Source organism: Trichechus manatus, unplaced genomic scaffold (assembly GCF_000243295.1).
Source record: "Trichechus manatus latirostris isolate Lorelei unplaced genomic scaffold, TriManLat1.0 scaffold00118, whole genome shotgun sequence".
In the NCBI taxonomy this organism is placed as follows: Eukaryota; Metazoa; Chordata; class Mammalia; order Sirenia; family Trichechidae; genus Trichechus; species Trichechus manatus.
Genome location: NW_004444054.1, coordinates 437598 through 462910, shown reverse-complemented (window position 1 = coordinate 462910; position 25313 = coordinate 437598). Strand labels below are relative to the sequence as shown.

General features: G+C 40.7%; 1 protein-coding gene across 11 annotated transcripts in view; it reads right to left on the bottom strand.

The window, feature by feature from the left end:
* The window catches only part of PAN3 (poly(A) specific ribonuclease subunit PAN3), a 179423-nt gene extending 155690 nt beyond the window's left edge, over nucleotides 1-23733 (bottom strand). For 2 of the 11 annotated variants that reach the window (XR_002825269.1, XM_023738498.1), the window contains exon 1: nucleotides 23155-23620. Coding sequence is in view for 8 of the 11 variants with exons in the window: in XM_023738498.1 (XP_023594266.1) it covers nucleotides 23155-23584 (430 nt within the window). In the remaining 3 variants the exon portion in view is untranslated. Of the gene's footprint in view, nucleotides 1-23154 lie in introns of all 11 variants that reach the window. The other 9 variants (XR_002825270.1, XM_023738501.1, XR_002825271.1 and 6 more) reach the window with 7 other exon arrangements.
* Between the last annotated feature and the right edge of the window lie 1580 nt (nucleotides 23734-25313).

Here is a 25313-nt window from a genome sequence, read left to right as displayed (position 1 = left end):
TATTCCTACTTTTGCCACTTACTATCTGAATGACCTTGAGCAAATAATCCTCTAACTTTTATCTCTTCATCTGAAAGGGGAGACCATACCACCATACTTATAGAGCTGTAGTGGGGATTTAACTAAATAAACTACGCAAAGTGCCTAGCATCTTGTCTCCTTGGTAACCGTGTTGTTGTTAGGTGCCATCTAGTCAATTCCAACTCATATCAACCGCATGTAACAGAGCAGAACTGCCCCACAGGGTTTTCTTGGCTATAATTTTTATAGAAGCAGATCACCAGGTCTTTCTCCTGTGGAGCCACTGGGTTAGCAGCCGAATGCTAAACCACTGAGCCACCAGGGCTCCTTAGGTAATCACAAATGTTATTTTTTCTCCTCCATTCTCCAGAAAATGTTCTCCAAATACTCCAAGCTGTTAAAACCGCCATCTCTTAAGATATGCTTATATCATTCATTTGGGGGTGGGGAAGTACCTTATTTTGACCTTTTACTACTGTCTTCAACTATTTAAACCTTTAAATTTTTACAGTTTTCTCTACTATCTACCTATCTAAATTAACTGTAAACTTAGAATAGGTCCCATGACTTACACTTTTTGGTATTCTCTAATCTTTTAGTACCTTTATGTAAACATTTATAATTAAGCCCTTTTTGGAAATAGGTATTTTTAAAAGTTGACAAAAGATACAATAAAGTCATTATAATAAAAGATTAGAGAGGAATTATTAAACCAAAAACACAGGCTAAGGAGAGAGATCACAACTGAACATTAAGCTCTGAGGTTCTGAAATAGCCAAGGCAAAAAAAAAAAAAAGAACATGTAAGTTAAAAAATGCTCATCTAAACAGTTAAGACAGCAAATTTTAAAAAAGAGAGCAAGCGAGAGAAAGAAAAGAAACCATAACTGGCCTACAGACTTGTCTAATGAAAAGGAAATCAGATATAAAAATAAATATTTCCTTCTATCCATTAAAAAATACATAACAGTCTGCTAGAGTAAAACATTTTTTTCCTAGTACTAAACTTTTCGGAGAAATTATTACAAAAATTCAATGTAGGGCAAGGAACATCGAAACATCCTCAAAACAGTTGAAAAGAATATTTCTAGGAACACTTTTTATATTCATTCTCAACAGAAGTAGAGAACATAACAAATCACAACCTAATTATGGTCATTCCATAAAGAACTAACAATGTGGTTCAAATACTTATATTTCCAGTGATCTCACTTGACGGATTTTTCTCTTCTGAACTCTCAACCTTTTACTTTGAATATACATTCCTGGACAGTCAAATTAATAATAACAACAACAGCAGCAGCAGCAGCAACAGTAGCCACCATTTACTGATCATTTCATATGCACAATCTCAACAATTCTTGAAGATATGTACCATTACTGCTCATCTTAGTGGCAATGCCACAACGGGATTTGAAACCAAAACAATCTTATTTCAAAGGCCATACTCTTAACCACTAAACTATATTCCTCTCAGTCAATCCTATTCTCCAAACCCACATTTCCAATTGCCTGTTATTAAACATCTGTAACTAGATGTGTGATAAGTACTTTTCAGTTAAAAACTTAAGCTAACCTTAAGCTAAAAACTCCGTTATTCTTGGCTCCTTTCTCCCTTATCCTCATCCTCCCAAGCAGTTGCTTCACTAATCTCTCTCAAATGTGCCTGCTATATTTCATTTCCACTGCCCTAAATCAAAACCAAAATCAAGCCCATTGCTGTCAATTCCAACTTATAGTAACTCTAAGTCAAGCATTTCCCCTTTAAATTATTATATGATTGTGTACCATGGTGGTGCAGTGGTTAAGAGCTACAGCTGCTAAACAAAAGGTCAGCAGCTCAAGTCCACCAACCTTGGAAACCCTAAGGGGCAGTTCCACTCTGTCCTATAGGGTCGCTATGAGTCGACTGGACATCAATGGCTTTGGGTTTTTTTTTGGTACCTGAACCAAGTGGTTTTCTACCTCCACCTGAAGAAGCCCAAATAACTACTACTATTATCATTGTTTTAAAACACAGTTCTTATCACTCATTATCACAGACTAGCAGAGCCTTCACAATCTAGCAAAAACCTATCATCTGGTATCACTCTCCATAAGATGGGCTATTCTCTCACCATATCAGGTAACTAGAGAATAAAACCACACACTTTCTTTCAAAACCTCTGTGTCCCTGTTCTCCTCTGCCTAGAATACCATTCTTTTCTACCAGGTATATATCTTATACTTTTCAAAAAACAAATGTCATCTCTCATGAAACCTTCCAAAATATCTCTGAACAAAGTTTGTTACACATTTTATATGTATAGTATATCATATTGTGTATACATTTCAAGTTCCTCTCCTGTGTGTTCATAAATAGCCAGGATTGTGTTTGATGCTTCTTCGTATTCATCAATACCTGTATGCTATCTAGTACAGAAGTGTTCAAAATTAATGTCCAATAATTAAATTAAGCTCTCTAGTCAGTGCCCAGAGTTCACATATTATGTCATTTACTAACGAGTTATCTGCATAAAATATCAGACCTCCAGAGAGAAAGTTGGCATTTTTTTTAAACTGCTACGTCTATTGGGCATACTGGCCTTTATGGGAGTCATCACATCTTTGTACCAAAATAAGCCACAGGAGTACCTATACCAAGACGAAAACAAATCCTGAAACAGCAATTTTAGATGGAGATCGAGTGGCTTTACAAGTACCGAGCTGAAACCTTACTCTTCCACATTGGGGTATACATAGTACAATACACTTTTTGACCTGAAATTTTGTAAATGCACACATTCTCACTTGGTTTGCTTAACCAGAGAAGAACTCCAGCAGGACTCTGGTAAAACACCTGATTCTGAAGAGCACTGCAATACTACAGGTCTTCTAAGATGAACTAGTTATAGACTCACCCAAGAGCAACTAAATAAACTAGGCTCTTGGGTGAAGCTATTTACTACCATCCATCTGCATACTGAAAAATGTCTTCCAATAAAAGATAGTTTTAGTCTGGGATCTATGCTAAGATAACTGTTTTTTTCTACACAATCAAAAGCGCCAACAGAGCACTGAACGTTTTGAACAGTCTTCTACTGTTCTTAATTGTTTTCTTAGTAAAATGACTTGGAATTTAATAATGGAGTGAGAAAACATGTTTCTAAAACCACCTTACTCCTCGTATAGAACATTAGTTTAGAAGAATTCAAACCCATGGCTTACTGAGAACTGAGAAGGCATATGCCGAATTCTGGAGACTATCCAGCAAATCACATGCATTTCTCAAATTCCATAATAGGCTAATGTGTGGTTAACTTTACTCAAAGAATTTGGTCTTTATCCTTGGTTCCTGAAAGATAACCTCTAAAACTATGGACTTTACCCAGTGACTTTAGTGTCTTTGATGAGGACTCCAGACCACACCTAAGGGTTTATGACTTATGTAGGCGGAGGCTGGCTATGCCAGAAAGACCCACAGTATCTTCCTGATATCAACCTGGTGATAGCATGATACAGACCAACCTCAGGGGAGAGGGGCTGGAGTATGAATTATGTAATAAGACATACAATAAAAGCTCTGGACACTGAAGCTCCATGGGCTTCCTGATTGGAGAAAGGCATCAATGCACGTGAGAACATAGTGGGACATGAAAGCTTCACACGGAGAACCCTGCTAGATCTCATTCTATGCGTCTCTTCATCTGTATCCTTTCGCTATAATAAAACTGTATTCCTAAGTATAGCATTTTCTGTGAGTTCTGTGAGCAGTTCTAGCAAATTAAAACTTGAGGGAGTAGTGGGAGCCAGCAGGCCTGAAGTGGGGGTGTCCAGGGGACCCTGAGCTTATGGCTGGTATCCGGAAGGGGTAGAGGGAACCCTCAAATTTGCAGCCAGTAGGTCAGAAGTAAGGGGTTGTGGGGACTCCAAGTTTGTGGCTGCCATCTGAAGTCTTGGGCAGACTTGGCAGACTGAAAGACTTAACCTTGTGAGATGTGACCTAGTTCTGGGTGGTTAGGGTTAGAGGAAAAAGTGCTGCATGTACAGCTGGTACCAGAACAGAGGCGGAACCCAGAGAACAGAACTCACAGTAAATTGATTTGGACTGACCAATACATTTGGTGTCAGGGAAGTGAGACTGAACTGATAGCCCAGCAGCTAAATCTGGGGGGTTGGTTCTTTTTTTTCCCCCAGTGTCTTTTTTTATTTATTAGTCATCTTTACTCGTTTTTTTCTGATTATGAAAGACACACCCAACATAAATTAAAAAAAAAAAAAAAAAGCAATCCAGAAATATAGAAATGAAAGTCTCCTACAATACCACTACAGAAATAACCACCATTAACAACTCATTGTGTATTTCTCTAGGTCATTTCTTATTATACTTTTTTTTTTTTTTAATAACAGAGCTTTTTTTTCACGTCACTGCCCTAGTTTCATCTAGCTGTGGCTAACAGAATTTGACAGAGTGCTTCTCTACAACCCTTGATTCCAGAACTGTTCGACATATCCATAGTCACAAACATATCACCATAACAAGGAAACAAGCAGCTTTTTTTCTAAGGCCCACCAGGCACTCCATCATCTCAGCGTCCCCATCCGATGGGAAAGGATTCAGGCAGGAGGCTGACTCAAAGCACTACTCTTAGCTATTCTACCCTCATCCTTGGATCCCTGTGGGGAAAGAAGAAAAAAACATTCTATTTTCCTGTTTCCCAAAATGGAGGGCCTTTAAACCAACCACAGTTTCAAAAACAAAACCAAACAAAAAACACAAGCAAAGCAATGCTGGGAGCATGGCTCTTTTCCATATGCTTTCATTTGCACTGTTCCCTTATAGTTCTGGGAGATTTTTCCCTTAACCATCACCATGATGTTTCTCATCTCTCACAACGGTAGAACTAGTAACCAAACTGAAAATGTAACCCTTTGAAAAATCTGCCTTAGCCATAAGTCCATAATTTAGCCACAGTGAGATGACTATCAACAATACTGGCAATTCCCCTCACCCACTCTGCACTCTAATTCCTGTGCCCAGCCCCAATCCCTGCCCACACCCTCCTTTTTAGACACTCAGGCTTCTAAAGGGCCAGGTTCCCCAGTGCCTTAGGGAGCTGGAGCTGCTCTGGCTCCTTGGGAGGCAGCCTGGATTGGCACTGTGGGCACCACCAGGTGAGCCTCTGGTATCCACTTGGAGGCCCAAACATGTCCTTCATGACCTGGTGCCCAACACAGCACTGCTCCTTCCGGTAGGTCTGAGTGTGCATGTTTGCCCTGGAACTTGCCCTGAGGCCAGTCGGTACTGAACTCTACTAAATGATCCAAAACAGCCTTGGGCTGTTGATCTTGGTTCTCCTTCTCCCTTGTGGGGTTGAAGGAGGTCAGACAGTGTGCCCTCATGCTGTTTTCACAGTCGCTATGAGTCGGAATTGACTCAGTTTGCACTCAACTACTAACCTAGAGACTCCTAACCTAAAGGCTGGTGATTCAAACCCATCCAGTAGTTTCGCAAAATAAAAGCCTAGTGGTGTGCTGCCATTAAGATCAACCCCCCTTCCCCTATACTGTGCTGTCACATTACGGGGATTGCAACTAGGGTCATATAACAACGTGTTTAAATTTTTGTATGAGAAATTAACTTGAGCTGCAAACTTTCACCTAAAGCACAATTTAAAAGAGAAAAAAAAAAAACTCTATAAGGCAGTTCTACTCTCTCCTACAGGGTCACTATCAATTGGAATCGACTCTACTGCAACAGGCTTTGTGTTCTGGTTTTAAGCAATTAATCGTGTATCAGTTTTTCTAAATAAGAAACAATATAGCTCAAAGATCAAGAATAAAATTGCACACGGTGAAAAGCCTCCCTCCTACTCTGTCCCCCATCTGCCTAGTTCCCTTCCCATCTCCACCTCCAGGTTTCCCATATATTCTCTGAGAGATTTGTAATGTACAACCAGTAACCAGTTGCCATCGAGTCAATTCTGACTCATGGTGAGGTGACCCCATGCATTTCAAAGCAGAACTGTGCTCCATGAGGTTCTCAGTGGCTGGTTTTTCAGAAGTAGATCACCACACCTTTCTTTTGGGCTGTTCTGGGTGAACTCGAACCTTTCAGTTAGCAACTGAGCACATTAACCGTGTGCAACACCCAGGGACGCCTTTGTAATATATATACACGTGAAAAAATATATATTTCCTTACATGGACACACACTTTAAAAAAAAAAAATTAAACCACCCAAAAAAACAAAACTTTTGCTGTCAAGTTGATTCTGACTCATGGAGACCCTACAGGAGAGTAAAACTGCCCCATAGAGTTTCCAAGGCCATAAATCTTTACGGAAGCAGGCTGCCACATCTTTCTCCCATGGAGCAGCTGCCGGGTTCAAACCACTGACCTTCTGGTTAGCAGCTGAGAGCTTAACCACTGCGCCACCAGGGCTCCTTTCCATTAAGATTACAGCCAAGAAAAACCCTATGGAGTAGTTCTGATCTGTAGCACATGGGGTTGTCATGAGTCAGGGTCAACTCAGTGACAACCAACAACAACAACAACATACCCTTCTACAGAGAGTACATTAGCGTGCCTTTTTCCCTCATACCCACAACACTGGGTATCAGCAATCTTTTTACTCTTATCCACTTGAAAAGTAAAACATGAACACCTGTCTTAATTTGCTTTCATTCACTTGTTAATGAAGTTGAATAACTTTTATATGCTTACTGGCTATTTGTACTTCTTCTGCAAATTACCTAAGTTATTTGAAGAGTTGTCCTTTTTTAAAATGGGGCATTTATCCATATTATCTATACTGACCTAATCATACAAGAGTAGCTAATTAGAATAATCTGGCAAAGATTCGGCTGCACCTCTGAAGAAGGGACTTAATTCTAGTAGGATAAACTGTATTAGAACAAGGTTTACATTCTACTCTCAATACGGTACAATGAGCATTGGTTTTTAGAGGAAAACAAACTTGATTATAAATCTCTCTACCACTTAGTATGTGACCTTGAGAAGTTAATTAGCCTTTGAGTCCTAGTGTCCTAAGTGTCAAATAGAAAAAATACCTACCCCATAAAATAGTTATGAGTATGAGCACCAAATGTGATTGGATAGTATATATAACCTTCCTGGTACATAATAAGTATCCTAACGTTACGTATCTATTACGAAAGAGTTAACAAAATAGCTTACCCACTTATCAATAGATATTTGTGGCTCCAAAATTCTTATAAAAGCTGTATTCCTTGGTGATCTCATCCAGTTCCATGGTTTTAAATGCCATATACGACATCATGGGGACGTTAAATTTCTATGTCTTAGCCACAATCTCTCTCCAGAACCCAGACACAGACACACACACACACACATATTATCTGCTCACTCAACAACTCTATTTGAATGTCCACAGATATTTCAAATGTACCATGTTCAAAACCAATTCCTGATCTTCTCTCCCATACCTGCTCTCTCTGCAGCCTTCCCCATCTCAGCTGATGGCAACTCCATTCCATCCTTCCACTTCCTCAAAGCCATCCTTGGCTACTCTCCTTCTCTCAACCCTCACATCCAATTTGAAATTATAAGGGCTTTATCTGCAAAATTTCAACTAACAAAGATCCTACAGGACAGAGTAGAACTGATTCCAAGGCTGTAATCTTTATCAGAGCAGATCACCATATCTTTCTACTGCGGAGCAGCTGGTGGGTTCGAACCACTGACCTTTCGGTCAGCAGCACAGTGCTTCATTCACTACTGCATCAGAATCAACTCGATAGCAACAGGTTTGGGTTTGGTTTGATCTGTAAAATATATCTGGAATCTGACTAGTTCTTACCACTTTCACTATCATCCTGCCTAAACCACCATCATCTCTCCCTGAATTACTACAAGAACCTCCTCAATTCTCCCCTGCCCTCCCTTGCCAGAAAACCCTTTTAAAAGCTAAGTCAAATCATATCACTACTCTGCTCAAAACCTCAACTTTCATTCAAAATAAAAGTGAACATCATACTCTGCCCCCTTCCTCACTCCATGCCAGCCTCAGCCTCCTAATGTGTCAATTCTCCAGCCTTAGACCTTGGCTCTAGCTGTTCCCTCTGCCTGAGAGACTCTTTCGCCTGACTGACTTGACCATCCTTCAAGTCTGTGCTCAAATCTCACTCCTCACTGAAGGTTACCCAGATCTTCTGATGTAACATTTAACACTTTAACAATCCTACTGCTGTATTCCCATTCCCTCTTGCTCTCTTCTACATTTTCACTTGTCATTTTTTAACATACTATAACATTTTGGGGGCTATATTTATAAATATTGTCTGTCTTACCCATTAAAATGTAAATTCCACAAAGGAAAGGATGTTTCACATATTTGTTCACTGATGTATCCCAAAAATAGAAAACAGCACCCAACACATACTAAGTGCTCAATAAATGTTTTAATTTATTATTTATGAATCTCCATTTATTATTAGCCCAAATTATACTAACCGGAAAGTCTGCCGTAAGAATCTATCCTAATCTGTTTTTCAAAGATTTATCTATACACGTTATATCTCTTTATAATATATATCAAAGGACTTTACTACAAATTTTACTTTAAAAGCTGCCGTGGTAATTTTTCCAAGCCTTGGGGGTAGGGAAAAGGTTCCCTATCCCATCTTTGTCAAGAACACTCTTCTTAAGACTCAAAAAATTTACCTTCCATCTGCTCTTTCTCAGAAAGCTACTAAAGGATGTGTTCCACCAAAACAAGTGAGTAAATCAAGAAAGAAGAGAACATGAAGTCCAGGAAACAGAGAATTCAACACAAGACAGAGGCTAAGGTAATCCCCAAGATACTGATATAGGGAAATCCTAAGACAACAAATACGTAACCAGCCTAGGGATCAACCAATAAAGATTGGAACAGCTAAGAAGGCTCTCAGAGTGACTTCTGATGGGGCATCCAATGTATCTGAGGATACTGAGAGGAGATTTCTGTGACTGGAAGAAAGCCTGGGGATTATTTGGTAATAGATATATAGAAAACCAAGCAAAGGAAAAAGCAAGGCAATTATTAATGCCAGGGAAAACAGTAAATTGTGGATAAAAGGAAAAACAAACATAGTATATTATATAGCTCAGCTTTCAATAGCATATTAAATGTTCATAAAATGGGAACATATATATTAATCTAACTAAAAGCATGTAAAACTATTTGGGAATACAGCTTTGGAAGATGATAGGTCATGTGAATACAGGTGATAGGAGGCAGTGAGAAAGGGCACTAAATCCTTACCTTCCGTAGTGGGAAGTCAGTAGGTAATATTTAAAAGTGAAAATTTAAGACATAATAATAAAAGCATGTGATTTAGAGATATGGACATACATATAGGCAGTTCTTGGGTTACAAACATCCAACTTATGGACAACTCATACTTGCCTATTAATGTTACGTAAATATGCTGTCACTTTGAAACCACTGAACCAACTCCCGCTGGCAATTAACAAATTCTTCATCACAATCACCTTCACTTGCTGCATGTGTACCTTTTAAACTACTAAAATGGCTTTGAGCCTTTTCTTGCACTAAAATAATGCTAAATAAGAACCACCATATGCACCTGTTTAGACTTATCTACAAATTTGACTTGAAGCATTAAAGACACAGTTAGGAACGAATCTTGTTTGTAACGCTGGGACTACCTGTACCAAGATAATTCTTAAGAAAAGTTGAATAAAGTTGCCTTCAGAGAGTGGGAAGTGGGGGAGACCAGAGGTAGAGACTACTGTTTTTCATACAAGCCTTCTAAAGCTCTTTGCCTCGTGAAATGTGTGTACATATAGCTTTGATAAGAATAAGAAGTAAATTAAAAATTACATCAGAGGGGGAAAAAAAAAACTCCTCCTAAGAGACAGCTGACACAGAGCTATAAAGTCTAAGAACTATAAAAGGTCACTTACAGAATTTAAAGGAGGAATTTAAATTTTTATTTGTATTCACCCTTAATCTACTCCTGTGGTACAGTAAGTTACTTAATATGGCCCTTCTAGCCAAAGTCTTTGTGAACTGAACACAATGTCTGGGCGGGACTATGCAAATAAAGTGCTTGTGGTCCACCAAGGGAATTTGACAGCATGCTGTTAATGCAAATAAGGTGTACAGAATCTGTGATGGTTAAGGTTATATGTCAACTTGGCTGAATCATGATTTTCAGTGGTTTGGCAGTTATGTACTGATGTGATTTGGCAGTGAGCCCTGATGGCGGACGGGTTAAGAATTTGGCTGCTACTGGTACTGGTACAACAGATAGACAGACCAATGGAACAGAATTGAGAATCCAGACATAAATTCATCCACCTATGAGCAGCTGATATTTGACAAAGGCCCAAAGTCCATTAATTGGGGAAGACAGTCTCTTTAACAAATGATGCTGGCATAACTGGATATCCATCTGCAAAAAACTGAAACAAGACCCATACCTCACACCATGCACAAAAACTAACTCAAAATGGCAAAGACTTAAATATAAAATAAAAAACGATAAAGATCATGGAAGAAAAAATAGGGACAACGCTAGGAGCCCTGATACATGGCATAAACACAATACGAACCATAAGTAACAATGCACAAGCACCAGAAGAGAAACTAGACAAACAGGAGCTCCTAAAAATCAGACACTTATGCTCATCAAAAGACTTCACCAAAAGAGTAAAAAAGACAACCTAAGGCTGGGAAAAAAATTTTGGCTATGACAAATCCCATCAGCATCTAATCTCTAAAATCTACAAGATACTGCAAAACCTCAACAACAAAAAGACAAATAACCCAGTTAAAAAATGGGCAAAGAATATGAACAGGCACTTCGCCAAGGAAGATATTCAAGTGGCTAACAGACACATGAAGAAATGCTCACAATCATTAGCCATTAGAGAAATGCAGATCAAAATTACAATGAGATATCATCTTACCCCAACAAGGCTAGCATTAATCCAAAAAACACAAAATAATAAATGCTGGAGAGGTTATGGAGAGATTGGAACACTTATACGCTGTTGGTGGGAATGTAAAATGGTACTACCACTTTGGAAATCGATTTGGCACTTCCTTAAAAAGCCAGAAATAGAAGTACCAGACAATCCAGCTATCCCGATCCTTGGAATATATCCTAGAGAAATAAGAGCCATCACACGAATAGACATATGCACACCAATGTTCACTGCAGCACTGTTCACAATAGCAAAAAGATGGAAACAACCTAGGTGCCCTTCAACAGACGAATGGATAAACAAATTATGGTATATCCACACAATGGAATACTACGCAACGATAAAAAACAACAATGAAGCCCTGAAACATCTTATAACGTGGAAGGATCTGGAGGTCATTATGCTGAGTGCATTTAGTCAGTCACAGAAGGACAACTATTGTATAAGACCACTATTATAAGAACTCAAGGTTTAAACACAGAAGAAAACAGTCTTTTATGGTTATGAGCGTGGGGAGGGAGGGTGAGGGTTATCTACTAACTCGACAGTAGATAAGAATTATCTTAGGTGAAAGGAAGGACAGCACACATTACAGGGGAAGTCAGCACAACTGGACTAAACCAAAGCTAAGAAGTTTTCTGAATACAACCAAACGCTTCAAGGGACAGAGTAGCAGGGGTAGGGGTCTGGGGACCATGCTTTCAGGGGACAGCTAGGTCAACTGGCATACCAAAGCTTATTAAGAAAATGTTCTGCATCCTACTTTGGTGAGTGGCATCTGGGGTCTTAAAAGCTTGCAAGCAGCCATCTAAGATACATCAATTGGTCCCAACCACCTGGAGTAAAGGAGAATGAAGAACATCATGGACATAAACAAAGTATTAACCCAAGAGACAGAAAGGGCCACATAATCCAGAGACTTCATCAGCCTGAGACCAGAAGAACTAGATGGTGCCGGGCTACCACCAATGACCGCCCTGACAGGGAACACAACAGAGAGTCCCAGATGGAGCAGGAGAAAGGTGGGGTGCAGAATTCAAATTCTAGTAAGAAGATGAGACTTAATGGTCTGAGACTGGATTCTCTATTAGCCCAGAACTAAAACAATTTCCGAGGCCAAGTCTTCAGACAGGGATTAGACTGGACTGTGGGACATAAAGTGATACTTGTGAGGAATGTGCCTCTCAGCTCAAGTAGATGCAAGAGACTAAATGGGCAGCTTCTGTCCGGAGGTGAGATGGGAAGGCAGAGAGGGTTAGGAGCTGATTGAATGGACATGGGAACTCAGGGGTGGAAAGGAGGAGTGTGCTGTCACAGTATGGGGAGAGCAATTAGGGTCACATAACAATGCATGTATAAATTTTTGTATGGGTAAAAATAAAAAATAATAAATGTACTTGTTTCTCTCCCACGACTTTCCCCACAGTCCCAGTCACTGCCCTATATTAAATTGATTTTCATTAAATTCATGCTGACTGAAAAAAAAAAAAATTTGGCTGCTAACCAAAAGGTTTGCAGTTCAAGCCACCAATCACTCCTTGGAAATCCTATGGGGCACCTCTACTCTGTCCTATAGAGTTGCTATGAGTAAGAATCAACTCGATGGCAACAGGTTTGTTTTGTTTTTTTTAATTTGGCAGTTGTGTAATGATAAAATTGTCCTCTATTTTGTACCATCTAATTATCCTCCATTCTGTGATGTGTTGTAAATCCTAGCCTCTATGCCTGTGGTTATAGACCCTTTTGGGAGTGAGTTGTCCATTATGTTAACGAGGCAGGATTAGGGTGAGATGTATCTTGAGTCACCACCTTACTAGAGGGTTTGACTCAAGTCACCACCCTTATCACCCTACCAAGTCACACCCTTGTACTGCCTTGGTCAAGTAAGGGGAGTTCCCTTGAGGGTACGGTCTGCATCTAATATATATGAACGCTTTGGAAAAGTTCTCTTTCTTGCTCTGGATCCTGCATCTGGCTCGTCATCACGTGACCTCCAGTTCTTGGAACTTGAACCAGCAGTGTATCATTTAAGCTGATCAGCCAAAACACTGTGAGCCAGCAGCCTGTTGTCTGACCTGCCAATATGGGTTCATCAACCCCTGCAGCCACGTGAGTCAAGAGAAGCCTCCAGCCTGATGCCTGACCCACGGGACTTGCCAGCTTCCACAACCAGCCATTTCCTTGATTATTTCTGAGTTCTGTAAGACACTGCAGCAAATTATGGAACCCACAGATGGGAGGGAGAGTACTGAGGGGCAGAGGCGTAGTTGATATTAGAGATGATGGAATGGTACAGTAGTTTGGAAAAGATGGACATTTGGGACATCTTTAACCTCTGCCTCATAGGAACCAGCTTTGTGCTGATCCTTCTAAAAGAAATTTTTCATTCAAATACTTACAATAAAGTATACAGTCAAACTCAGGAACAGCAGTATTAAGAGACAGAATAAGTTTAAGAAAGGATGAGCAAAATAAAAAAGTTAAACTCACTGACAAAATCCTTTCCAGCTTTTTCTAGCTCTATCATGCTCTGATTATCTGTTATTTATCAAAGTAGCTTACAATATCTACATCAAGAATGTAGAATGATAATAAAACGCTATTAAATAACCAATAACACTAGTCTTTTATTAAGTACACAAATGAATTCTGCAGAGATAATTTACAAATATTAACTTATTAGATTACTAGAGATATGGTTTACATAACTACCTCTAAATATGTGAGCCATTGGGAACTGATTTTTCTGGGGCAGGTTTGATATTCACGAATATTTCAAATAATTTATTTTCAGCCAATGGCATGTATAATAGTTTTTGTTGTTGTTGTTGTTGTTTTTAATGTACCAAGTTTGAACCGGATTACTGAAGATTCTGTGTGCTCCCTAACGTATGCATATATCATATATTTGTGTATATATATGTGTATAAAATATATCAAGACACAACAGCTTAATGACACCATTTGTAAAAGACTAGAAACAATCTAAATATCCATTAAAAGGAATCTAATAATACAACCATACAATGAAGTAGTATACAATCATTAAAAGAATAAGGCAGCTCTCTATGTGTGGATGTGGAACAAACTACAAAATATACTAACAGCTGAAAAAATTCAAAGTGCATAAGGCTTCTGTGTGTGTGTACTCACTCGTGTGTATATACGTGTGTCAGTATGTGTTAGAGGTAGGGAAAAATAAACATGAAAATTATATAGACAAAGACTATTTCTGGACAGATACATAATAAAATATAAAGAATGGTGAATGTCTCTTGGAGAGAGCGATCAGAGACTTAAGGGATTAAATGACTAGCCTGAGACCACAGAATTATTTTGCAAAAGACAGCATTAAAATCAAAATATCAGGACCACCAGTCCAGTGCTAATTCCTAGGAAACACATATACTATAGATATTGATTTGTTAACAACTATAAGACAATAGCATATACAACAAATATTTTATCATATTTCATTTTGCTACTGTTTTGGCTCACTAAACTACTTTATAAACAAGACAAGGTTAGCATGGAAAAACAAATGTGAGCAATTCTGCTATAAGACTCATATATAATATATATAGTATATGCTTGTACTGTGCATGCATAGAAAAGATCTGAAAACAAAAAACTATTAGTAATGACTGTTGTAGGTGCCGTCGATTCCAACTCACGGCAACCCCATGCGCGCAGAGTAGAACTGCTTCCTCCATAGGGTTTTCAAGGCTGTGACCTTTCAGAGACAGATTGCCAGGCCTATCTTCCAAGGAGGCTCTAGGTGGATTCAAACCGCCAACCTTTCAGCTAATAGTCGAGCACTTAACTGCTTGTGTCCCCCAGGGACTCCTAACACTGATTAACTCTTAGACAATAAGATGAGGAAATCAGTTAACTTTGACTTTATACGCTTTTGTTCCATTGGAAATGTTCACCCCTCCAAAAAATACATACATACATACATATATATATATATATATATATATATATATGACTTTTGCTTAGTGGTTAAGAGTTTAGCTGCTAACCAAAAGGTCAGTGGTTCAAACCTACCAGCTGCTCCCTGGAAACACTATGGAGCAGTTCAAATCTGTCCTATAGGGTCACTATGAGTCGGAATCAACTCGACGGCAACAGGTTTGGGTTTGGTTTTTTGGTTATAATTTAAAAAATAAATTAAAAGAATGAAAACCAAATCTAAAACAGATTAATTAAGAACAAACATTCAAACCTATCAATAAATACTCCTTAAAATCCTAGCATTTATTTTTAAAATACCATTTCTAGGCACTATAAACGTCCATAGCTTTGTACACAAAAGTAGACATGCTTACAGAAAACCAAATAAAAGCTGTTCCAAAGTAAAAATGGATATAAATTTTCCAATTAAAAAAGACAGAGCCAGAGAGAGAAACTCAGCAATAAAAAGGACTTAATGATACACACAACTTGACTGAACCTTGAGGAAACTATGCTGCGTGAAAAAAGGTCAATCCCCAAAGGTTGCATGGAGCCCTGGTGGCGCAGTGGTTAAGAGCTCAGCTGCTAATCAAAAAAGTCAGCAGTTCAAATCCACCAGCTGCTCCCTGGAACCCCTATGAGGCAGTTCTACTCTGTCCTATAGCGTCACTACGAGTCGGAATCAACTTAATAGCAATGGGTTTGGTTTCGTTTTTGGTTTTAAATTCACACACACACACACACACACACACACACACACACACACACACACACACACACACACACGAACAAATAAGACTAAGGAAATCGGAATAAGCTAGGTGGATTGTATAAATCAATGCTGGTTGTGATACTGTACTGTACTACAATTATCCTAGATGTTACCACTAGGGGAAATTGTGTGAAGGGTTCATGAGATCTCACTGTATTATTTCTTACAACTGCACGTGACTTTAGAATTATCTCAAAATAAAAAGTTAATTTAAAAAGAGAGAGAAAAAAATCTACAAAACAGGGAAGTAATAGGAAGATGTTTTGTTCTGGGCAGTCATTTCTCTTCATAGAGGGGTCGTTTCAAACACACCTTCATGGAAAGAAGCCCTTTACTCATTAGCTTAATCTTACCCAGACCTATGTTAGTGCAGCCTGCTTTCAGTTTTCCTCATAACACTTATCAAGACCTAATGCTATTATACACCTGTGTTGTCTGTGTTCGCCACTAGAATATAAACTCCATTAGGGCAGAATTTTGTTTTGTTCACTGTTGTATCCCTATCACCTAGATCAGAGCTTGCCATCTTGCAAGCACTGTATTAAGTGAGTGAAATGAAAGGTATTAAAAAGTGTTATCCACTTTGTCTATTATCTAACAAAAATTTTTAAACCTAGACCAACTATGCTAATGGAAAATTCCCAATACTCACTTTCCTGTCAGCTGATATAGGTTTGTGGGACGAAAAGTGGAATGAATCCTGGTTTAAACAAAAACAGTTTTGCCACACACATGATATATTACAAAGTTGGTATATGAACATCAAGTTATCTATGGCACTGTTCCACTCCATTCGTTCAATAATCTGTAGCTATTTTACTGGTCTTGAAAGTATGTGCCGCTCAAAAAATTGGGGAGAAAAGGAAATGTAGAAGTTAATTATAGACTTATAAGTAACAATATTTAATAACAACAGCAACCAAGACTGAAAACACTATGTATCAGGCAATGTACTGACAATGTCACATGCAATCCTCATTAATAACTCTGAGATAGATATTATTATCCTCATTTTTAAGATAAGAAAAATTGAGGTTTCAAGGATAAAAATTTTCCCAAGTTCACAAAGTTAACTAGTAAGGGAGTCAGGATTCCATCCTAGATATGTCTTATTCCAAAGACTTCACTACTACCTAAACTAGTAGAACTAAAAAATAAGGCTATTTTGGTAAAATAAACAAATCTACTGGTTTCAAATAAAGCAATGTACATAAAAATACAAATATTGGCATAATAAATATTTTAGCTGCTAAAAATTGAGACCAAATGAGACTAAAATCATTTTAAGTCTAGCTAGTTTAAAATATTAGAATTGCATCACCATAATGTCAAGAATCAAAAATTCAACTGAACCCAAATTAAGCCACTTTTAAGCCTTAGAAAGTCTCAAGTCCAACACAAATATTAAATGTCAGAAACAAATGCTTTACATGATTTGCTTAAATGAACTATATCTCCCAAATAACAGTCCTAAATGCTAGAACATGATGACTACCACATTGCCAGTTCCACACAAAACCCAGAGTGAGAAAATGTAATATGTACACTGTGTACATAAAAAGGAAGCAAAAAAAAAAAGTATAGTTCCCTTACAACGTTGACTTGAAACATGACTGCATCTAAGTGTAGTAAGAAGAAAAAGCCTTTGTGTTTCAGTTTTCCAGTGCTTGGGAAATAAGGATAATATTTTCTCTTTTATTTCCTCCAAGGTTTTGCTTTAACAAACTACCTGCAACACTAACAAGACAATTCTGCAAATTAAAGTACTAACACAAGGGCCAAAAACTCAGAGAAAATAAGAGAGGACAAGCATGTAAAAGTCACCCATTTAACGGACGGCTTTGCTTTCATCGAAAGACAACCCTATTCCAATAAGGGTAAGAACTGTCCTTCAAAGAAAGTCAGAAATCTGTATTTATACATGAAATCTTTTGATTTTTTAAAAATGTTGGCAACTAATTCAAGTAAAACCGACACATCAAATTAAAAACACAACCAGAATGGCTAAAATTACAAAGACAGATAACAACAAGCCCTGGGGAGAAGGTGGGGCAACCAGAACTCTCCCGCACTGCTGGAGGCAGTGTAGCTGTGGTACAATCACTTTAGAAAACTGTCGGCCATTATCTACTATAATAAGGTCTACATACGCAGACCTTATGTTTGACTCGTTGACCAAAGTAACACATATGAGAATGTTCAAAACAGTCTCTTCCTAATAAACAAAAACCGGAACCAATCCAAATGCTCACAAACAGTAAAAGGTATAAAGGAACACTGTACACTGACACATTGAACACTAGTGACCAAAGACCAGATGAGTTGTGGGATGACATCAAGGGCATCACATATGAAGAAAGCAAAAGGTTATTAAAATGAAAGAAAAGACCAAAATGGATGTCAGAAGAGATTCTGAGACTTGCTCTTGAACGTCGAGTAGCTAAAGCCAAAAGGAAGAAATGATGAAGTGATAGAGCTGAACAGAAGATTCCCAAGGATGGCTTGAGAAGACGTAAGTAAAGTACTATAATGAAATGTGCAAAGACCTGGAGTCAGAAAACCAAAATGGAAGAACGCACTCAGCATTTCTCAAGCTGAAAGAACTGAAGAAACAATTCAAGCCTCAACTTGCAGTTTTGAAGGATTCTATGGGTAAAACATTGACCAACACAGGAAGCATCAAAAGATGATGGAAGGAATACACAGCGTCACTGTACCAAAAAGAACTGGTCGGCATTCAACCATTTCAGGAGGTAGCACATCATCAACAACTGATAGTATGGAAGGAAAAAGCCCAAGCTACACTGAAGGCCCTGGCGAAAAACAAGGCCAACTGAGATGTTTCAACAAACTGATGCAGCACTGGAATTGCTTACTTGTCTATGCCAAGAAATCTGGAAGACAGATACCTGTCTAACCGACTGGAAGAGATATGTGCTTGTGCCCATTCCAAAGAAAGATGATCCAACAGAATGCAGAAATAGTCAAACAATATCATTAATATCACATCCAAGTAAAATTTTGCTGAAAACCATTCAAAAGCAGTTGCAGCAGTACATCAACAGTGAACTGCCAGAAATTCAAGCTGGATTCAGAAGAGGACTTGGAATAAGGGATATCACTGCTTATGTCAGATGGATCTTGGCTGAAAGCAGAGAATACCAGAAAGATGTAAAAAGGCATACCGCTGTGTGGATCGTAACAAATTATAAACAACATTACCAAGAACAGGAATTCCCGAACGCTTATTTGTGCTCATGAGGAACCTGTACATAGACCACAAGACAGTCATTCAAAGAAAACAAGGGGATACTGCATGGTTTAAAATCAGGAAAGGTGTGTGTCAGGGTTGTATTCTTTTACCATACTTATTTAATCTGTATGCTGATAAGCAATCTGAGAAGCTGGACTATATAAAGAAGCGTGGGGCATCAGGGTTAGAGGAAGACTCATTAACCTGAAATATGCAAATGACACAACCTTGCTTGCTGTAAGTGAAGAGGACTTGAAGCACCTACTGATGAAGATCAAAGACCACAGCCTTCAGTACGGATTACACCCCAGCATAAAGAAAACAAACATCCTCACGACTGGACCAATAACCAACATCATGTTAAACAGAGAAAAGATTGAAGCTATCAAGGTTTTCATTTTACTTGAATCCACAATCAACGCCCACGCAAGCAGCAGTCAAGAAGTCAGACGACGCATTGCACTGGGCAAATCTGCTATAAAAGACCTCTTTAAAGTGTTAAAAAGCAAAGACGTCACTTTGAGGACTAACATACACCTGACCCAAGTCATGGTATTTTCAACTGCCTTATATACATGAAAAAGCTGGACAATGAATAAGGAAGACTAGAACGAACAAATCTGTCCTGGAAGAAGTACAACCAGAGTGCTCCTTAAAAGCAAGGATGGCGACTCTGTCTCACTTACTTTGGACATGTTATCAGGAAGGGCCAGTCCCTGGTGAAGGACATTATGCTTGGTAAAGTAGAGAGGCAGTGAAAAAGAGGAAGACCCTCAAAGAGATAGATCGACACAGGGGCTGCAACAATCGGCTCATATAGAGCAATGACTATGATGATTGTGCAAGAGTAGAAGTGTTTCATTCTGTTGTACATAAGGTTGCTATGAGTTGGAACTGATTCGACAGGGCCTGTAAAAATGGCTTGGGGGCAGTGTCTGTCCTGCTCCAACCCCACAAGGGGGAAAGAGAACCAATCAACAGCACAAGCCTGACTCCCATGAGGTGGAGCCAGACAAGCCTCCTCTCTCCGCCATCTTCACTAATTCTAACACAACCATCCCTCCCACAGCACTCTCTACCGGGTTCAATAATTCACTGCAAGGTCCACAGAGAACTCACAGACCATACTCACAATTATGGGGTTTATTAGGGAAGTAATAGTTACAATTTAGGCTCAAAAACACTCAGGATACAGTTCTTTCATCAGGATAGCCTCTCCCCAAGCTGTGCTCGCAGGCATACCTCTCCCTACCCCTCAGCTTTCTCTCTCCGGCCAGAAAGCCCAACGCGCCATCTCCTGCTGGTCTCTCCCTCCTTGGTAGTGGGTTCTTCCTCTCTGCTCTGGAATTGTCTCTCTCTTAAGGCAAAACTGACCAATTCCCTCAGTGGGCCACAATTACCTTATCTGCACAGCCCCACCCTATCACCTGGGTGGGACTCACAAGACCATGGCTAGAAGGTCCACACACGAAAGTAATGAAAGTAATTAATCGCACCGCCCGCAGCGACTAACAACAACATACAGGAATGAGACTAAAGGGACTATTCCTATACAACATGAACGGCTGTCACAACCTCAGTGTTGAAAGAAACCCACAGAAGAGTACACACCACATGATTCCATTTCTATAAATTTCAAAAAAGTACAAGATCAGTCCACAGTGTTAGAATATATGGTTTGGGAAGGAGTAATGACTGGGACCTGGCCCTGATTACTTCTATTTCTTGATCTGAGTGCTGGTTGCATTGTATGTGTTCATCTTGTGAAAATTCTTAGAACTTAAAACTTTACACTATTCTCTAGGTTTGCTCTACTTCAATAAAAAGTTATGTCATGGAGATCCAACAAATTATTTCTGCAGACAGACCCAGCTTATCAGAGCTGATAAGTTTGTGACTTCTCAGCTAAAAAAGTACTATATATTCTTACGGTTAAAGAAGAGCAAAAAGAAACTAAAAGAGCGAAAAATAAAGTCATCTCAGTGATGCTACATGACCAGATCAGCAACCACCAAACTTTAAATTTCTCATAATAGCAATACCTCTTAGAACATAGTGTTATCTATTTCTCACTGCCTCACATGCTTAATTAAAAGATGAATCAAGCCAAGCTCAAAAGATAAAATACAAGAACACACTAAAAAACAGTAAGTACACTAAAATTTAAACAATGTTAAATGTAAAAAATACAAAGCGGCCAGGAAATCACCACCACCACTGTCTTTGCTGACTCCTGAGCAGCTTGACTTGCCACTCAGTGACCTGGAGCAGTTTTCTCTCTACCTGGAGAAGTCACAACCTAGGTACCACTGGGAGATACCAAGAAGCCTACCTCAGAAAGAGAAGCCTTAGGCTCCACCCAGTCAAGTTAAAGGAAACCCCACAGAACCCAAATTCATGAATCAGCAAATTAATCAGATAACTAAAAGATGACTAAATATTAATTGTAAAACGCCTTTTTAGTATTAACTGCCCACCCCCTCAAGACCCCATATCCTAGACAATTATTTTCCTTTCTTGAGACATGGAATGGGGCCACCTTTGAGCCATTAGTAATATTTTTCTTCCACCTAAAATGCTTACCTTCACCTCTCATCTTCACCTGTTTATTTCTTATCCTATTTATCATGTCCCAACTCTACTACCTATTATGTTCACTAGAAAATTCTTAAAAGATCACATATTAGATAGCTGCATTTTAAAAACTGCCCCTTCTGTGAATAATAAAACTACTATCCGGTTGATAAATTAACTTCAGCCATAACCCACAGATCCAGCAAAAGCTTACATTGAAAATGCAAAGCTACTGCTCAAAAGTGACAAAATTTCACCCAGAAATCCTTCTTTACAAAACATCTGAAGTTACAAATTAATCTTCTTAAACGTATCAATCTCACCAACTATATGTGCGCTAAAGTCAAGTCCACTAAACTAAAAGAAATACCTGCTCAAAAAACAAGTTTCTGGGAAAACCAAAAACCAAACCCGTTGCGCCACAGGGCTTCCAAAGAGCAGCTGGTGGATTCGAACTGCCGACCTATTGGTTCGCAGCCGGAGCTCTTAACCACTGCGCCACCAGGGCTCCTGATAGACCAAATATGTGCTAAAAACTCATATCCCAAGTTAATTTACAATAAAACACACATACACCCACCCACATGTTCTCATGTTCAAGTTAAACCACCTATCTAAATATTTTAAGATCTAAAAGCTATTTAGACTTCCTAAGAAAGCATGATTTTCTCATTTGGTTTAGAAACGCTCACGTAATACTAAGAAACAAAAAAGGAAAATCTGACACCTCCTCTACTCTTTCCTTAAGGGCAACTTTCTGTAAAATAGATTACACTTGCACTTATAATTGTAAACTCCATGCACTAAAACTAAAAAGTTGCAAGTCAATAAATAATAACAAATGAAACTATACAGTGCGCTGAAACCTCTCAACCAACGCGCTCAATCGTTCACAAGTGTATGCGCACTTAACACGCTTTCAAGGATAGAAAGTTGTACAAGACCGGCTCCCTACTGACACTCAGCAAACATTCTAGCTTCCAGGAAAACTATGCTGAAATGCAAATCCTGTGAAATTCCTTTTCTAAACTCTCGATTAAACGTCTGCACACTGTAAAAGCGTCGGTGCCTTTACTCCTAATCCTTAGAAATCATTTCCTGCTTGGAAAACCTTTCTCCCACAAGACTTCCTCAAACTTTTTTCCTTCTCTCAACCTACTCCAGGAAGCCTTAAGCCCGCCCTCCCCTCCCGCCCCCGGCCCACACACACACACCCACTAGGGCTACTCAACACTCGGCAGACACCACTCCACACGGGCACGCAAAACACATGTGCCTGCAAACCCGGCCCCTTTCCACACCTCCCGGAAACAACACCCCCTTTCTCACTCGCGGCGGGCCACAGCCCATCCCCCTGCCTCCCCGCCCCCACTCCCATCACCCTAGTCCACCCACCCACGCTCCCGGGAACCCAGCGTTCCCTCGCTCCCCGGCTCGCCACAGGCCGTGGGGAAAGGAAGCGGGAAGAAGGAAGGAGGGCTCGGGCCAGGCCTAGGCCTCTCTGACGGCCAAAGGAGGTGAGGGGGTAGCCCGCGGGCCGGCCCGATGCCCCTCGGCAGCAGGGCCACATTGGGCCACAGGCCTTCCCTCCGGGGCGACCCTCCCGCCCAGGCCAAACTCACTTGCCAGCCGCGCTCCATCGAGTCCCCCGCCGCTGCCGCCTCCGCCGCCTGCGGCTCCGGGTGCCCCCAGGTCCGGCTTCTTGGGCCCCGGCGGCGGGGGCGGCCCCGCTCCTCCGCCCGGGACCGCTCCGGGCGGAAAGCCGGCGCCGGGCGCGCCCGCCAACGCCAGGGGGACGCTGTTGCTATGGAGGCCGAGGCCCGGGGCAGCCCCGGCGGCTGGGTCCTCATGCAGGAACTGACACTCCTCCCCGTAGAAGCAAGTCTTATCCTTAGCGTAGTAGCGGCAGTACTTCAGCTTCACTCCCGCCGTCGCCCCGCCGGGGACACCCCCGACCCCCGGCGGGGCCACCACCGCCACTGCCGCCGCCAGCGAGGAGGAGGAAGAGGAGGCGGCGGCCGAGGGGGGCGGGAGGCCGCCGCCACTGTTCATTGCAACGCCGCAGCCCCGTCTTCCGCTGCCGCCGGAGGAGCCGCCGCCGCCGCCGCTACCATAGACGGGGGAGGGACGGAAGACGCTGCCGGTGCCGGATAAAAGCCTGGGCGGGTGGGTCTGTCCCGCTGCGGGAGCCGGAGCCGCCCGGGGAGAGGGGAGGGAGGAGGGGGTAAGAAGGAGGGGAGGGGAGGGGGAGAGTTGGGATTCTCTCACTCACTCACTCGATCTCTTTTCTTAAAGGGGCCGCGCGGGACGCTGGGGTGGGCGCGCGGGCCCAGGCGGAGTCTCCGAGGGCGCGGGGAGGGGAAGAGGGAGCGGCGGCGGCCAAGGGGTGGGGAGGGCGGAGGGGCGGTTTATTTTTAAATTCTGCCTCCACTCGCTCTCTCGCGCTCTGGTTCCTCGGAGTTGTTTATTCCATTTTCCTCTTCCTGAGCCGGCCGTCGCCGCTGCGCCTGCGCGCTGAGGCGCAGAGGTTTGTGGGTAGCGGGAGCGCGAGAGGAGGCCGGGCCGGGCTTGAGACCCGCGGGGCCTCCCCGAATCCGCCACGGTTGGACGGGCGCTCCTCGCTGGCGTTTCCAGACACTGGTCGGGGTGGTGAAACTTCCGAGATCGAATACCTTCCTTTTTTGTATATTTTCTTCCTTCTTTGTAAAGCCAGATGTCGTTTTTTAATTGGAAAGACAAAATTGGCAGAAAGTAAAATGTCATTTTCAGGGGCCGCACCTGGGAGCCGGGCCCCTGCCCTTGCTCTAGTTGAAGAATAATTTCATTTTGTTTATCCGCTTCGCTTCCCCCTTTCTTTTTTCACCTCCTCTTCTCTTCCCTTCCCCGCGAAGGTGATGGAACTACGGGACTGGTTACCCGAACTTCCGGGCCCTTTGCCAAAGAATGGAGCCAAGAAAGGTTGATGTTGACAAACCCCCTGCTCAGTCCAGCACCTGTTTCCTCTGCTTCTGTATCACTAAAGGCCCTCGGTAAGGTGCCACCTGGAGACAACATGCCTAGGAAGCTTTCAGTTATAAATGCTGTAGGTTGCTTTTCTCTAATCAGCGTAGTCTTGGTTTGGAATTCATTTTTAAAAGATAGTTTTTCCCTCAGCAATCTCTGAGGTTTTGCTCTACTATATTTAAAAAAAAAAAAAAAGTTTTCAGGAATTTTAAAGGATTGCTATGAAAGGAAATGTAATTTTAACATTTGAGTTTTTTTTGTAAAAGATTTTCTCGGAAAGGCAGCATTGCGGTTGTGAAGGGGGGGTGTTTGTTGACAGTATTTAAGAAATTGTGGCAAACAGAAGAGGTGATGTAAGAACGGATATAAGCAAATGTACCACATTGCAAAAAGGGAGAAAGGTGGATTCCAATAGACCACAAAGTGGTAAGCCTGGTGGTGTTCCTGAGCTTATTCTAAACTCATTTTGAAGACATTTGTATTGTTTTTCTGTTTAAAATCATTTTTACGTATTTATGTATGTGTTCAACAAACTTATTATTAAATGCCCATTATTTCCATTACACATGTTGCTGTCTCTAAACAAACGTATGTCTTGATGGTCTGGAAATGAAAGTGGTGTTTACGTTGCGACAACAGTGGTTCATTAAATTCATACCAGATTAAGTATATCATTAAAACAACCATTTTTTGAGGACCTACTATGTGCCAAACAAGTTCCGTCCTAGGCTCTGATATACAAAAATGAGTAAGATATAGCCTTTATCCTGAAGAGTTG